The following is a 15,793-nucleotide window of genomic DNA, read 5'->3' on the forward strand; positions in this document are numbered from 1 at the left end:
TAGATATTTTACAAATTTTATGTTTAAATTTTCAATAAATCTTTTTTAAACATATATGTATTATGGATTTATAAACCATGCAATAAATATTGCAAATCTAACCCTGTCTACTTAAATGTGTTTCTTCTTATTTGTACATAATTTAATAATGGCACAACCACTCTCGACATTAAGTACTAAATATTCAATTGAATTATTGATTAGCACATTTGCACCAGTGCACTTATACTAAGTTATGCAAAAGTCGGCTGAGATTATAAATGTGGGAACTTTAGCAGATGCAATTGAAATATGAAGAAGTAAACAGGAAGTTTATGCAAACAAAAGAATGAAATAAAGTTGGGAAAAATTACTTATGTATGTAAGTTTGAGGTTTTTGTCACTGGAATATTAATGAATTGTGATACTAAGGCTTAGTTGCATATGTCGTACAGTAGCTTAATTCAATGATCTGGCTGTATTCATTTAAAATTTTTTAACTTCGAAACTAATAAAATCGACTGTTTGTAGAATGCGTATTTAACCTATTTGAAACACAATTTATTATATTTGTGTTTGATTTACAAATTATGCGGCCTAAGTTAATCTACTTCAATAAAAAATTTATTATACGAATGCTATTAAAAGTATTTAATTTGTCTGAATTCAGACCGATTAAAACTCTTTCGGAAATATGACTTGTTGTTATTGCGAAACCACTTAAATAATCTGCCGTTAATGAATTCAAAATTTATGTGTCAGAATTTGACTAATTTTTAAAGTTGTTTTTTTAAAACATTAAGACTCCTTTTTCACCACCTTCAGATACTGTTTAACTAGTTATTCTTTCAGTTAAGACAATTTGTATATGAAAACATTCAATATGACTTAAAATTAAAATATAACTAGACATGGTAATAATTGGGGTATACATATGTTAACCTCGAACAAAATTATACCACATGGCGTATGAGTTTTGAAAAATATTTTTTTAATACTTATACGCCATGACATAGGCAGACTCAAACAAAATTATACCATAGAACTAGAACTGAACTAGAACTGAACTAGAACTGAACTAGAACTGAACTAGAACTGAACTAGAACTGAACTAGAACTGAACTAGAACTGAACTAGAACTGAACTAGAACTGAACTAGAACTGAACTAGAACTGAACTAGAACTGAACTAGAACTGAACTAGAACTGAACTAGAACTGAACTAGAACTGAACTAGAACTGAACTAGAACTGAACTAGAACTAGAACTAGAACTGAACTAGAACTGAACTAGAGCTAGAACTAGAACTAGAACTAGAACTGAACTGAACTGAACTAGAACTAGAACTAGAACTGAACTAGAACTGAACTAGAACTAGAACTGAACTAGAACTGATTTCTATAATATTTCTAGAACTGAACTAGAATAGAAGTAGAACTAGAGGATCAGTATAAACTTAAATTCCAATAGATTTCCTTCATAAAATCGGTGGCCGTCTATATAAAAAATATATTATATTTATACAGCAAACAGTTTAACAGTTAAATAAAACTCCGTTGCTAAAAACGAAAAACGGTCGAAGAAGTATTTTATGCGTTTTAAACACCAATGATGAGCACCTTGGTTCTAGATTTCTATAATATAAATAAAATGGGAATTAAGTTTTGTAGTTTCATGAAATAAAAAAAATCCTTTTAAAGAAATTTAAAAAGTCTATTATTTTGAACAATAGAAAAATTATTTTTTGGAAATTTTTACGTTCAATAAAGTTTTAGTGTAGTTTTTGAGTAAATAATTAAAACTTCCAAATAGCGGAAAATGCTAGAGAGTTGAATTTTTCCACAAAGATATTTCTTTTAGGTATTGAAAATGGGGAATATATTACTACTTACCACTTTATATTTTTTCATAAAAAAAATCAAATGTTTTCAGTTTAAATGCAGTTTTCATATTTATTAAGTTTTTTTTCACATTTTTAAATATTTTCATTCTTAATATTATTAAGTATAATTTATCTATCAATTACATTTATTGTTAATAGTTTTAAAATTTATGAAAAATATATTCAGAATATTCAGGGGGGTCTTCACATTATTACTTTTTTTATATATGTTTATATATTTCATTCTTTAGCAAATTACTAATAGTATAATATTTCCTATTCGTAAGTAATTTTATTTTTTAATTTTTTTATTGTTCCTTCACAATTTTCAATAATATTTAGTTGGCATAATCATCGATAAATGTATCGATTATATAGCGTTTTACTTCGTTTATGGATGTACGTTTCTCAGAGCACTGATAGCGTTCTTGATGTTCGGGTAGTATTAGGAGTTGTTGTAATTCACCCTGTTGTAACGAAAAAAAGATGAAAAAAATTACATTAGATTTTAGTCATTTATCTTAATGGCTTAAGTTAAAAACGTTTAAAATATATTTACTACTGTTACTAAATTGTTTTACTCACATTGAACCCTCTGCCTATTTCAACATCCGCTGTGACGGGCAGTGAAAATAAACGTTTTGATACAACAAAACTATTTGTCCAGGAACAATCAACGTGAATTGATATAAAATCACCATTCTGTATGCTATTTGAAATGTAAATAGAAGAGAAAACTTAAAGTAAACACAAGCAACTATAATATTTAAACCCTATGTCACTATATTGGGAAGGGTATTATTCATTTGTGCTGATGTCTGCAACAAAATTTTTAATCCTACTTCCACCTTAAAGTATATCAGTAACTTTCCAAGACGATTTAGCTATGTCTGTGCGCCCGTTCATTCCATGTAAAATATGTAATTCTATTAGTTAGTTAGTTAGTTAGTTAGTTAGTTAGTTAGTTAGTTAGTTAGTTGTATCCTGTTGAGATGGCAACAGCACCGAAGAACTTCCCCGAAGCATAAAAAAGCATACTAAATCAGTACTAATCTCCAATATATGGAAACTTTCCCGATCTTTCACCAATTTTAGCATCAATTCCATTCCCATGATCATAAAGGTCGATCTACGGCAAGGCAACCATTGAAAACTGACCTGACAATTCCTCAGCATATACTGGCATCCCACTACACGAAAGGTAAGAGATACCGATGGGGTTTAGGAATCCAGCATATGCTGCTTTGTACACAGACCTGTTCGAAGAGAGATTTATCCAACCCATTAGGTATAGGGTATATCAGTCCTTTAACCAACATTCTCTCACCGCGATTTTGGGTATTAAACCACAGCCACTACGTGCATACCGAAGGAACCTAAACCAACTGACCAGCCAGGACATAGTCCTGCGGCAACTGGCCACCCGTAGTGCCAAATTATATGGTGCTCTGGTTAGACCTCATGCCAAATCATTCCGAAGCGAAGCCAAGGATACATTCGACATCACCAGTTTATAGTCCCGGCAGAGTATCACCTCTTTACCAATACACCATGATGGAGATTTTATCATGGAAACATGCCCCCGGGGGTGAAAAGTGTATGTACATAAATCAAGTCCAAAAAAAATTATTTTGCGAACTTCTTGTATCAGGTTGGAATCAAACCTAACCACTAACCTACCACAGGCCGCAATGTCTATACAGTGTGTCTTTTAATAAGACTCAAACTCCGCCGATCTCAACATTTTGTGTGGTTAAGACGAGCAACATTTCCACATATTTTTCCCATATAAGATCCGATCAGTCAATTACACACTCTGTGCCTCGGTGTTCATGTAGTGGTATTTATTGAACACAAGTCGTCGGGATTTCATGGTGATTTAAAACCTAATACACGACCAATTCCCTATTTCGAAAATTTCTTTACAGTTCAAAATGTTTACTGGTAATGGATCATATTTAACTCACGTTGTTTCTAAGAAAAGTAAAGTCATCATGGATTAATACTAACAAGGCAGGTTTCTGGATTCACACATCCGTACTTCGATGAGGTTGTGACATTCCAAACAAATCTTTTTTTATTTAAATTACTTTTTCTTTTCCAAAAATCTAAATTAAATCTAAAAAAAATCATTAAATTTAAATTCCAAATTTAAAATCAAAATGTTTATCCTACCATAAGCTTAAAATGCACACACACACACCAACCCTTTCCAATAAATTTAAACCAAAAATTGACCAATTTTTTAATACAAACCATTTGATATAACAAAACTCATAAACCCACTTACCTTATAGCCACTTGATGCCAATGGTAATCGTATAAATTAAATTTAATGGGTAACATTTCGGTAGTTTTATCTCGTTCTAAGTACAAACGTAAACCATCTTTGCAGGATTCCAAATAGAGATTGTGTGTGGAATTGCGTATGGAGAATATTGTCGCTGTAGAACAACTATCATTCTGTGTTATTATGGAATGATGATTGCCAAAGGCAACCAAATGCACAGGCAGCAAATTGGTATAGGAATTGTCATAAAATAGATAAAGGGAAATGTGAAATAAAAAAATATATACAGAAATAAAGGTTTATTAAAAAGGATTATTTAAGTTTAGTAAAATTTAAGCAAATAAATAGTATTTTAAATGAGAATGCCATATTTTAGCTACCTTATGGGAATTGTAAACAAAAACATGAATTGAAATATTTAATTGGTATTCTTTCTACCTCTGCTAGTGATTTCAAAAAGACTTCATAACAATTCAATTGGAATTTCTGAACAATTTGCCTTCTAGCCACATACTCACCTTAACTCTTAAAGTCAACATAATAGTAAAATTTAATGAATTATGCCAATTTTGTACATAACCCATATTGATGGGTGTTGTAAATGTATTAAGATTTTGATTATTCGTTTCTGCTCCATCCGTTTCTGTATTTATGGTCGATGAAGATGACGATGATGCTGCAACAGCCATAGAACCACTTATTGTTGAGAAGAATGACGATGCTGCCGCTATTGTATTTAAGTCCATAGTCATTGTTTGCGTAGATACTGTATTGGTTTCATCATTGGTTGTGGGATATTTACGATAAAATTTCAATAAGTCATTAATATCATCTGAAATAAGAGAAACAAATCATATAGAATCATTAATGATAATGATTTTCAATAAATTTGAAAAGTAATGTAATAATAAGCAAGTTCGTATCTTTGGCAATGAGTGAAAAATTAAATAGCTTTTTAAGTTTTAACATCGGTCTTGAGCTTTGGCGATCATATGATACATTAAGTAATTAGTAATGAATTAAATATTATTTAGTATGGAAGGTGTTATGTCTGCTTAGCTATGTGTTTGTGATGATGTTTGTAACACCCAAAAATTTTTAGTCCTACATCCACCTCAAAGAATCACTTTCTGAGTCGATTTTGCTATGTCCGTCTTTCCGCCCGTCCGTCTGTCTGTGTGTCCATGTAAAACTTGTGCGTACACAACAGGTGGCAACTTAAAGATTATTTGATGAAATTTGACACAAACTCTTCTCTTGGTTAAAGTTCAAAGGCTATTGAAAACAGTTGAAATCGGTCCATTAATTCGCCTAGCTTCCATGCAATCCTATCCCCGAAAAGGGCTATTGGGCTCATAATTACATAAAATATTCTATTATGTAAACAAAAATCGGCAAAATTTAGTTTTATAGAACTCTTAGTAATACTACCGATTTTTGTAATGATCAGGCCAAGTTTGACCCTAACTCCCCTTCAGAAAATGAAAATACTAATAACACGATTAAATTAAAAGTTATCTATGTAAACTTTGAAGTAGACGTAACTTCCTCTACCAACATATAAAAATATGTCCCCTATTTACCCCTACTCTCCTATGAACCCTCTTGAAGAAAATCTCTTTGTTTGTCAACAATATGTAAAAATATTCCAGAATAAAGTTAAAAAATATTATAAACACTATTAACATACTGGTGTTTTTGTATGTGGGTGTGGCATTACGCCTACTTGAAATTTTGAAAAAAGTAGGCTTTAATTCCTTCTATTGGCACCCAGTCCTTTAGGCGGCAATAGAATAAACAAATATAGAAATTAAAGATTCATAGAATGTGATGATCCAGTCCTCTGTATACAATCAACTTCCAGACAGTTGAACCGAATTAAATAATCATTATACATGTTACTGCAAACCAATTTGCTTCAAGTGTCGGCAACAAAAACTGACACAAAAACAAAACAAATATTATATCAGTGACACTTACCATTACATTCGAAACTGTTGCAATTCCTTTGTTCAATGTTGTAGCCCTCACAGAACATGGTTGAAAATAGTTTTGCTGATTTATGTTTTTTGCGCTTAACTTTCAATTGTTGTTGCTGTTTTTTTAATTTTCTAGTATCCTTTTTATCCTTTAATGAAGCTGACGATGATAATGATGACGATGATGACGTTGATGGTGATGACAACAACGATTGTTTGTTAAATGATTTTTCATTGTTCATTGTTAAAGTTGCTGATGCAGCTAGTGGCGCTGATAACGTTGACATTTTTTCACTAAATGTATCATTGAAATGACCCTCAAATATGCGCATAACTTCGGGCTCTTCTGTTGTCGAATTTTCAACTCTAATCTCCGTTTGTGCTGTTGTTACAAAATGCAACATGTTGCCTGTTATTAAAGTATCCGTTTTGAGCAACATATTGTCGTTGCTGTAATAATGATGATTATTAACATCCGTTGCTGGAGTTGTTGTTTTGGCCACTTCCTTCTTTTTTCCAACCGTGGTATTTACATTGTTCACTGTATGCTCTTCATCACTTCTGCTATCTCTCACATCTTTTGTTTTCTGCTGCTCATTTATTTCATCATCAACTATTAAGCTTTCATTATCGTCCTCCACCTCACCTTCTTCCTCCTCATCTACTTCTACAACGACATCGGTATCAACATCTATGTCTACATCATCATCGTCCTCGTCATCTGCATTATTGAAATTCATGTTCAAATTAACCATTGGATTATCCAATAGACAACGTCGAAAACGTTGTTGAACACCTTTGCCACAGGCAACACTGCACACGGTGAAATCACTCCAATCGTCCCAACCTGTAAGTGGTATATAAAAATGAACAGAACAATCATTATAAAAATAAAAAATCTCTGGTTAATTTATTTTCAATGTAATTTTATTGTCAAGTAATTATTGTTACTTTTTTTACATTGAAAAGCTATTAAACAGTTGCACAAAATGTTATTAAATGTTTTAATTATGTTCGTATTTTAGATCCTAAAAAGATGTTTAAATGTTTAGCAAATAATAAAATACTTTGCAGAAATTTAAGGATTTTTTAAATTGAAGCATATGAATTGAAGTATTGAGCAGTTAGTCACCCAGCATGAAGTATAAATATTATAGGGACTTATGTAGTTTTGATTCGCAATTATTCTCATGTGAGTAATCACTAGTAATACTTGGTTCTCTAGGGAAAGACATAAATAAGAAGATATTGCAATTTTTTTACTAATTTCCGCACAATAAATACGTTAGTATTGATGAGGTGATTCAGTCAAGGACGACCTAACATTCTTTGAACCCGTTTATAAAGTTAATCTTTTAGCTGATCTTCTCACAAGAAGTTTCTGCTGTCGGAAAAATGTTCATGAAAATTAGTTTCAATTATTAAATGGTAACAAGTAAGTTTTGCACCTATAACCAAAATGATGATATCAATTACACAATGTATTTAACATACATTTTCTTTCGAATCGAGTTACAGAGTAATTCTCCCATAGTTACATTTAGCCTTAAAATTATGATATCAATTAACAAATTTGTAAAAAATATATATTTTTTTTAAATAACAAATTAATTAGAACAATTAATGTCAATAATTGAGACAAAAGTTAACATTGATTAATTTAATAATTGTTTAAACTAAATATTTAATATATACAAATTTGATTTTTTATTAATTTATTAATCAAATAAATTAAACTGTTTGGTAGAGAATTTTTTTAAAATCAATTAAGAAGGTGAATAAAACAAATTATTAATCGATTTCACCTTCCGACACTCAAAGGACTTCAAAGTGTTAAAAAGCATATTTTTCAAAAAATATTTTAAAATACTTCTATTGATCAAACAATGCCAAATTTGATGTCAAGCTAACAAAAAGAGTTGTAAAATATTTTGTGTTATTTTTGTTATTTACACAGAAAAAACTAAAAATGAGTTTTAATTAACAAAATAATAGTATCAAGCAAGTTTTGCACCTATAACCAAAATGATGATATTAATTACCAAATTTGTAAAAAAATAAAAATATATATATTTTTTTCAAAATAAAGAATTAATCAGAATAATTAATGTCAATAATTGAGACAAGATTTAAAATTGATTAATTCATTAATTGTATAAATTAAATATTTATTAAATATTTAATTTATTAATCAAATAAATTAAACTGTTTGATAGAGAATTTTTTAAAAATCAATTAAGAAGGTGATTAAAACAATCAAATTATTAATCGATTATACACAACGTTAAACGAATACTAGACCTTTAACAATGCGTTTAGCATTTACAAAAATTATCACTTTATTGACGCAATTTAACATATAAAGTGTTTAACCAATTGGTAAGGAAACTTGAATATTATATGCCTAAAATTTAAAAAAAAAAAATCAAAATAAAATATTAAAAATAAATCTAAAATAGAAAAGAAGCCCAGAAAATTTTTTTCAATCAATTAAAAAATTAAAATTTAATCAAAATTTTACACTTTAGTTTCAAACAGTTTCAAAAAACCAAACAATTAATACAAATAAAAATTTGTTTAAATAAAAAATAAAGAAAATTAAAACATGTCAATTGAAAATAAACTACCGATAATTTTTTCTCTGCAGTCAGGATCAAAAGATGTATAAAATATATTTCAAGATTTTTTTGAAAAAATAATATTAAAAATTTTAATTGATTTTTTAAGGATAACAATTTTAAAAGACATTTTTGAAAAATGTACTTTTTAAAATTTTGAAGTGGTTTTGAAAGGACACAGGATCGCGAAATGAAAAACTGAAAACGCAGATTTTTTCCCTTAAATTTATAGCATCAAATGTATATCATTCGGTTCTTGTTCTACACATAAAGTTCTTTTTTTAACACATTACTTTCCAACGTAGGTTTTACCTCAGTAAGTAGGTCAAACTTATTATATCGTTGAAATTGTTATATAGTTTTGCTAATATTATAAATTTTCTTAATATTTGCATTAAAAATTAAAATTCGAAAAACATTTCTTAAATTTTATAATAAATTTAATTTATTATTGCTCTGAAATATTTTCCCTTACTTATTTACGTAAATTACAAATTCCCTTCTAAACTCATACGATTTGTTTTTTATTAAATCACTGAATACAGTCGCTTTCAATGTTAAAATAGATACATGAAATAAAAAAAAAATTCTAAAAAAAAAATAAAAAGAAAAATGAAACAAATATAAAACATGAACCCAACATGTCAACGTACTCCACTCTGCTCTGAATGAGAAATGAAGTCAATTGTATTTTAATGCAAAAAAAAATAATAAAAAAATAGAAAAATCTAAAAAAAAAATACTTAAGTATGTACATATTTTAAGTCATAGAAAAATTCAACTCGTACCACAAGGTATGGATGTAGAACAAACGCTGCCATGCATTGGAGACAAAAACGAAATGCAAAAAATCAATAAGATAAAAATAATGAACTGTTGCTAAATAAAATGAATAGATATATTTTCATACAATTGTAAAAAAATATATACATAAATGAAGTTCATACTCAAGAGGATTGTTTCAAGTATAAAGATATAGTGTAGAGATATGAGTAAAAGAGTATTAGGAAAGGTAAATTTAACTTAAGAAAGATTTTAAGCAATTTATTTGGTTAAAATGAAATTCCAATACATGCATATACTTATTAATATAACATTTGGTAATCTTAAAAAAATAATAATATTTATTTAAATAATAATCCTACTTACCCAAATGTTTCCATATGTAATTCTCAAACTGTGATGACCAACGATGCAGACCATTTATACTGATTTTCAACACATCCTTTGTTGGCTGTTGCTGTTGGCGACGCTGTGATAATGTCGATGATGAGGATGATGTGTAGTCATGGATATCCATTAATAAATCATCTTGTTGTCGTTGTTGCTCTTCTATTGTTATCAATTTGCCAAAGATAATTAAATCACTTGGTAACATTTTCAATAAATTTTCATCAAAACATGATAATGGTTGAACAGTTGCATTTAATTGGCTGCAAATAAATATCGAAAAAAAAGAATATAAAAATATTATATTTAATAAAACAATATAATATAGATATACATATAAAAATAATTGCAGATAATCAATCAATATTTTTTTCACTTTATTCTACTAATATTAAAAAATGCAATTAAATACTTATTAGTTTACAAAGGATGAACAAATATTAAAAAAACTTATACTCATTTAAAAAATTTATTGAATATATGAAAAACAAAATCATGCAACCGTTACACAGCGGATCATTCTACAAGAAGTTGCGTAAATATTAATAATGTTTGATTTATAAATAAGGCCTGTAAACAATATGTGGAGGCTTAGATTTAAAATATATGGATTTCAAAGTTATTTTTCTAGGGTCCATCAATATGGGATTGAAAACATAAAACATCGAATTGAATCAGAATTTCATAAAATTTTGTTGAAAATATATATACTTAAACGTAAAGGACTATTTACGTATACGTTATTTATAATAATATAGTATTACCCATACGCAGTAGAGTACACATTTTAAATGGCACAAAAACATCGGTTAACAAATTAAAATATTCAAGATTTTAAAAACATTTAAATATTAAACAAGTAAGAGTGTTATATTCATCCATGCCGTACATAGTCACCATTAAATAAATAATATTTATTGGATGATTTTTATAACAATACTTCAGAAACATTGTAATAAGTTGTTCTGATTTACCTACTTATTAGAATGGGTTTATGCAGAACATTTCAGATTTCTGAAAAGAAATCTTGAAAATATTGATATCGCCTTTACTTCTACATCCAGTTTTGTGTTTCTAAAGTATTTCTAATAAGTTCTTCAGCAATACATAGTTATAGACTAGTTCATTGGAACGTATGAGATCTGGAACTCGTTGATAAATCTCCGAAACATAAATTTAATAAACTTAATTTCTTTATATAGAAGAGGATTTTACATGAAAATAAATAATTTCTAATATTTGAGATAAAAATGAATAGAATTGAATTTAAAGTGGAAAATTATAATTTTGTTTTTTATTGTTTATTCAAAAAAATTTATTTATTTTATTGATAACGACAATTCATTACCAAGTAATATATGAAATAACTACATTACCTACAATACTCATTACCAAAATTTGAAAATATTTCACTGGGTATGATTAATTATGGATCGATCGTACACAAATTTTACAGTAACAAAAAGTAAGAAATTATAGTCCAGCGAGGCCGACCATATAATATCTTACACCTGTTACAAAAAGTAAAATGTGATCAAGTTTTTATAATAAAATATAAAAGTTGAATTGTACCTTGCCTCAGACATACTTAAGCCATTTATTATTTAATAAAACTGTGGACATTTAAGTCAAATTTTTAAGGGAGCTTTTTATGGAGCTAAGGTCAAATGAGGTCCTTTCATTACAGGGTTGATGAGGGTCATCAAGGCTAGTATAGAATTTAGTTTTGCAGCTTTTTATCGACATACCAGTATATTAAACATAATTATAAACTTAAAAGAACTATTCAGCGGTTCTAGTTATATGGGAGCTAGGTGAAATCATTAATGTTAAACCATTTTCAATAGACTTCATCTCCGGGATAATATAAGATCATGTACCAAATTTCATTGAATTATCTTCAAAATTTCAACCAGTAATTTGATTACAAGGTTTACAAGCACTATCCGGAGGTTCAGTTGTATGGGGGCTAGGTTAAATAATGCACCGATCTTAAGCGATTTTAATAGGCTTCGTTCCTGGGACAATAGAAGATCATGTACAAAATTTTATTGAATTATCTTCAAAATTTCGACCCGTAGTTTGATTACAATGTTTACATGGAATGGCGGACATAGCTAAATCTTAATACTTGTACCAAATTTGTAAAATTTTCCACTAAATAAATTCCATTGTCATAAAATGTTTATTTCTAAAATTTTGTGATGAGATCTACATTCCGACGGATGTTATTAACAAAAAACCAAATTTCCGGGAATATGTTCTTTGTATGGGAGGTATATGAAATTGTAGACCGATTCTAGTGATTTTAAGCAGAGATTGAGATCTTATGTAGAAACGGATGTATGCCGATTTTTATGGAATTATCTTGCATAGTTTTCGAGAAAATTACATCAGAATGTGTAAAAAATGCTTGTTTTTTCGAGGTTGTTTCAAATTTTGATTCATAACTTTTCCCGATGTGAACCGATTTTGCCCATTTCCAATACCAAACAACTTAGGAAAACAGAGAACATTTTGGGTGAATTCGGTTAAATTCTATTGCTTTGTTTTATCGTGAGCGTGTTTTACTCAGACAGACGGACATAGCTAAATCGACTCAGAATTTGAGAAGGACCCAGAATATATATACTTTGTTGGGTCTCAGATGAATATTTCTTGGTGTTATACACGGAATGACAAAGTTATACATGCCCCCTATCAACTAATGGTGTTGGAGGGTATAAAAAACAACTAAAAGTTTTTATATAAAACTGTTCAAACAGTGCCCGTATGCTTCTTAAAGTGTATTAAAATATTGAAAAAATAAAAAAATCCTTAATGATACCCGTATATTTTAATCTTATGGTTAAATCTCTTCCATAAGCTGAATGCTACAATTTCAATTTCACTTTTATTCTTACACTATTTTACATTTATCCTTAATTGTTAAATATGCACTTTTGAGCACAAGGAAAAATAAATTGATTGCTCCAATTTAAACCCCACCATAAATTAAGTTCCAACAGAAAAAAAATAGCAAAAAACAAAACAAAAGAACAAGCTGTATAGTAGCAAAAGGGAAAAACATTAATCCAACAATTTCAATTTCTTATTTGTTGTGTGCATTCCTTTTTTGTTCACTTACCCCTCATATAAATACGAAGCCTCTGATGAATTAATAGTGCCACTGTTGTAGCTTGAGCCAGTGCCACTACTACCACCATTGGCACTGTTGCCATTATTACTGTCATTCGTATTGCTGCTGGTGCTAATGCCACCACCATTACCACTACCATTGGCAAAATTGTTACTACTACTGCTGGTGCTACTGCTACTCGTGCTATGTGATGTTGCATGTTCAGCAGCATTGGGTGTCATTTTTAGTAACGATGCCCCTTTGTAGATTGTTTCCGGTGTTAATGTTATTAAAATGGCATCAGCATTCATAGACGCCAGCATGGCGGCTCTATTAGTTGCAGCATCACTAAAAGTTTGCTGTTGCTTTTGTTTGCTTTGTTGCTGTCGTGTTTTTTCAGCAGTTTTTGTTGAAGTTGCGGATGATGACGATGTGGACGACGACGATGATGATGACGTTGTAAATTTGTGTACTTTTTGTATTCTTTTTAAAGATGCAAGAACTTTATTTTGTTCATTTTGCCACTTTAACAATAATGCATCGTTACTATTGTGCAAAATACGTAAATCTTCATCATCGTCATGATTAAAAATGTGGGCACCCAAGGCCTTAAGTATCACTGGACTTGTTTTGATGAGTTCACTAAGGCTTTTATGTTCACATGGCGAACTACCAGCACTTGTACCACCCTCAATGCCACCAACTCGACTGCGTCTTAAGCCTCCTTCACCTCCGCCTGCACCTCTAACAGGCTTTTCATGATTTCTTAACCTTCTGTTGGCTGCTGCTGTTGAAGTAGTTTCAGCTGTCGTTATAATGGGTGTTGCTAAAGTAGCCTGCCATTCTAATACAAGTACCAGACAACTAAATAAAAGGCAGGTTATAACATGCAGACACTTTGGCTGTTGGAATTTTCGTTGTTTCTTGTGCATAGTTTCTATTTAATATTTTCTTAAAAAATGTTAAGTAAAAAATTGTTTATTTTTAAGCTACAAAAAGTCTTGAGCAATTAATTTTTTTATTCCTTTCTTGTGTATAATACAGCAAAAATTCTCTACATGTTTTATGTAAGATCTTTTATTCTATAACTAGGTTCTTTTTTTCTAGCTGCTTTTTTATAGCAAAAAACACAATTTGCTTTTTAGTCGTGTTCTATCCAACACCCCCAAGTTTTTTACTTATACATTTCATGCTGGTATTTATCCTTGAAACATTTCAAAATTTCATAGTTGAAAGTCACGTAATGAAATTGTACTTCATTTTGATTACAGCTGATAAAAAATTATCGCAAAAGCATTTGGAAACATTGTGGTTGTTATGGTATTTAATTTAGATGTTGAATCTGTAAATAAAGGCAAAATAAGTTTTACATCAATTACAATAAAAGAAAATCTTGTTAATTAAGCTTAATAAATTTTGAATTTATAATTGTGTTTGACATTATCTTAATATCCGGCGAATGATTATAATTGCAAAGTTTATTACAAGTAATTGCAATAAAAAAGTACACAAGTCAGATTTCTATATTCGACTATGCCGAATCTTATATACCCTTTACCAATTCAATTGATTTTTGTATTTTATTATAATTTTACATTTTATATCTGCATCAAAGTAAGTAAAAACTACAATAACAAATAAATAGCTGCGTATTGAATCTACTTGTACACACGTCACACATAACATACACACAAACAAATATAAACTGCATTAGCGCAGAAAGAAATATTAACCGTTGTACTGTACTACCACCATCAAACTGTATTACCACCCTCAAACAAATATGAGCTGTATTACCAACATATCTGCTTGTTCTTTTTTTTATGCTTTAATTTATAATTTATTAAGGAAATTTTCTTAGGTAGTCTCAGGTTTTTGCCCATATCTCAGTTAATTTTGGACCGATTTTGCTGATTTTAAATAGAAAGCTTATCGATGGCTTGTCTGACAGAATAACTGAAGAGTTGGATCCCGAAGATATCTAGAGTCTTCAGAAAATTGATTTCAACAGACAGACGGACATGGTTTAATCGACACCGTTATCTATAAGGATCCAGAATATATATACTTTGTAGGATCGAAAGATTTTATACCATTCTCACGAAGGTGAAGGGTATAAAAAGATAATTCAAATTTACTCTAGTACGATTATTAAGGAATATGCACCTTTGAAATTCGAAGTATAGTGACTTACATATGTACATCCGTTTGTACGTCTGCGTCTCTATATAACACTCTGTTTATTTGTATAATAAAATTTGCAATCTTCCAAAATGGGAGTCAATTATTACCTAATTTTAATCTCATTATGGAAAAAAATATTTATAAAATTAGATTAGATTAGATTAGATTAGAAGAAAGGTCTATCTATTAAATTTTATAAGAAGATGTGACTTAGGATAGTTCTATAACGAACCTAAGTATAAGCAGATACTTGTTGCATGCGTATAAATTACGTAAGAATGACATTATAGTAATTAGTGTACTGGAGTAACACCTGTAGCACGGGGCGGATTTGAAAACTAACTAACTAACTAGCTAACTAACTAACTAACTAACTAACTAACTAACTAACTAACTAACTAACTAACTAACTAACTAACTAACTAACTAACTAACTAACTAACTAACTAACTAACTAGCTAACTAACTAACTAACTAACTAACTAACTAACTAACTAACTAACTAACTAACTAACTAATTAACTAACTAACTAACTAACTAACTAACTAACTAACTAACTAACTAACTAACTAA

General features: G+C 29.4%; 1 protein-coding gene across 1 annotated transcript in view; it reads right to left on the reverse strand.

Annotated features, from left to right (window-relative positions):
• Positions 1-1,950: 1,950 nt before the first annotated feature.
• The window catches only part of LOC111674864 (putative uncharacterized protein DDB_G0277255), a 51,666-nt gene continuing 37,823 nt past the window's right edge, over positions 1,951-15,793 (reverse strand). The window contains exons 2-8 of the mRNA XM_046949392.1: positions 13,045-14,377; positions 9,897-10,180; positions 6,131-6,976; positions 4,669-4,982; positions 4,151-4,323; positions 2,446-2,569; positions 1,951-2,327 (exon numbers count right to left, since the gene is read on the reverse strand). Coding sequence (XP_046805348.1) covers positions 2,199-2,327; positions 2,446-2,569; positions 4,151-4,323; positions 4,669-4,982; positions 6,131-6,976; positions 9,897-10,180; positions 13,045-13,967 — 2,793 coding nt within the window. The 5' untranslated portion in view covers positions 13,968-14,377 and the 3' untranslated portion in view covers positions 1,951-2,198. The remainder of the gene's footprint in view (positions 2,328-2,445; positions 2,570-4,150; positions 4,324-4,668; positions 4,983-6,130; positions 6,977-9,896; positions 10,181-13,044; positions 14,378-15,793) is intronic.

The sequence above is a fragment of the Lucilia cuprina genome, chromosome 4 (assembly GCF_022045245.1).
Source record: "Lucilia cuprina isolate Lc7/37 chromosome 4, ASM2204524v1, whole genome shotgun sequence".
NCBI lineage: Eukaryota > Metazoa > Arthropoda > Insecta > Diptera > Calliphoridae > Lucilia > Lucilia cuprina.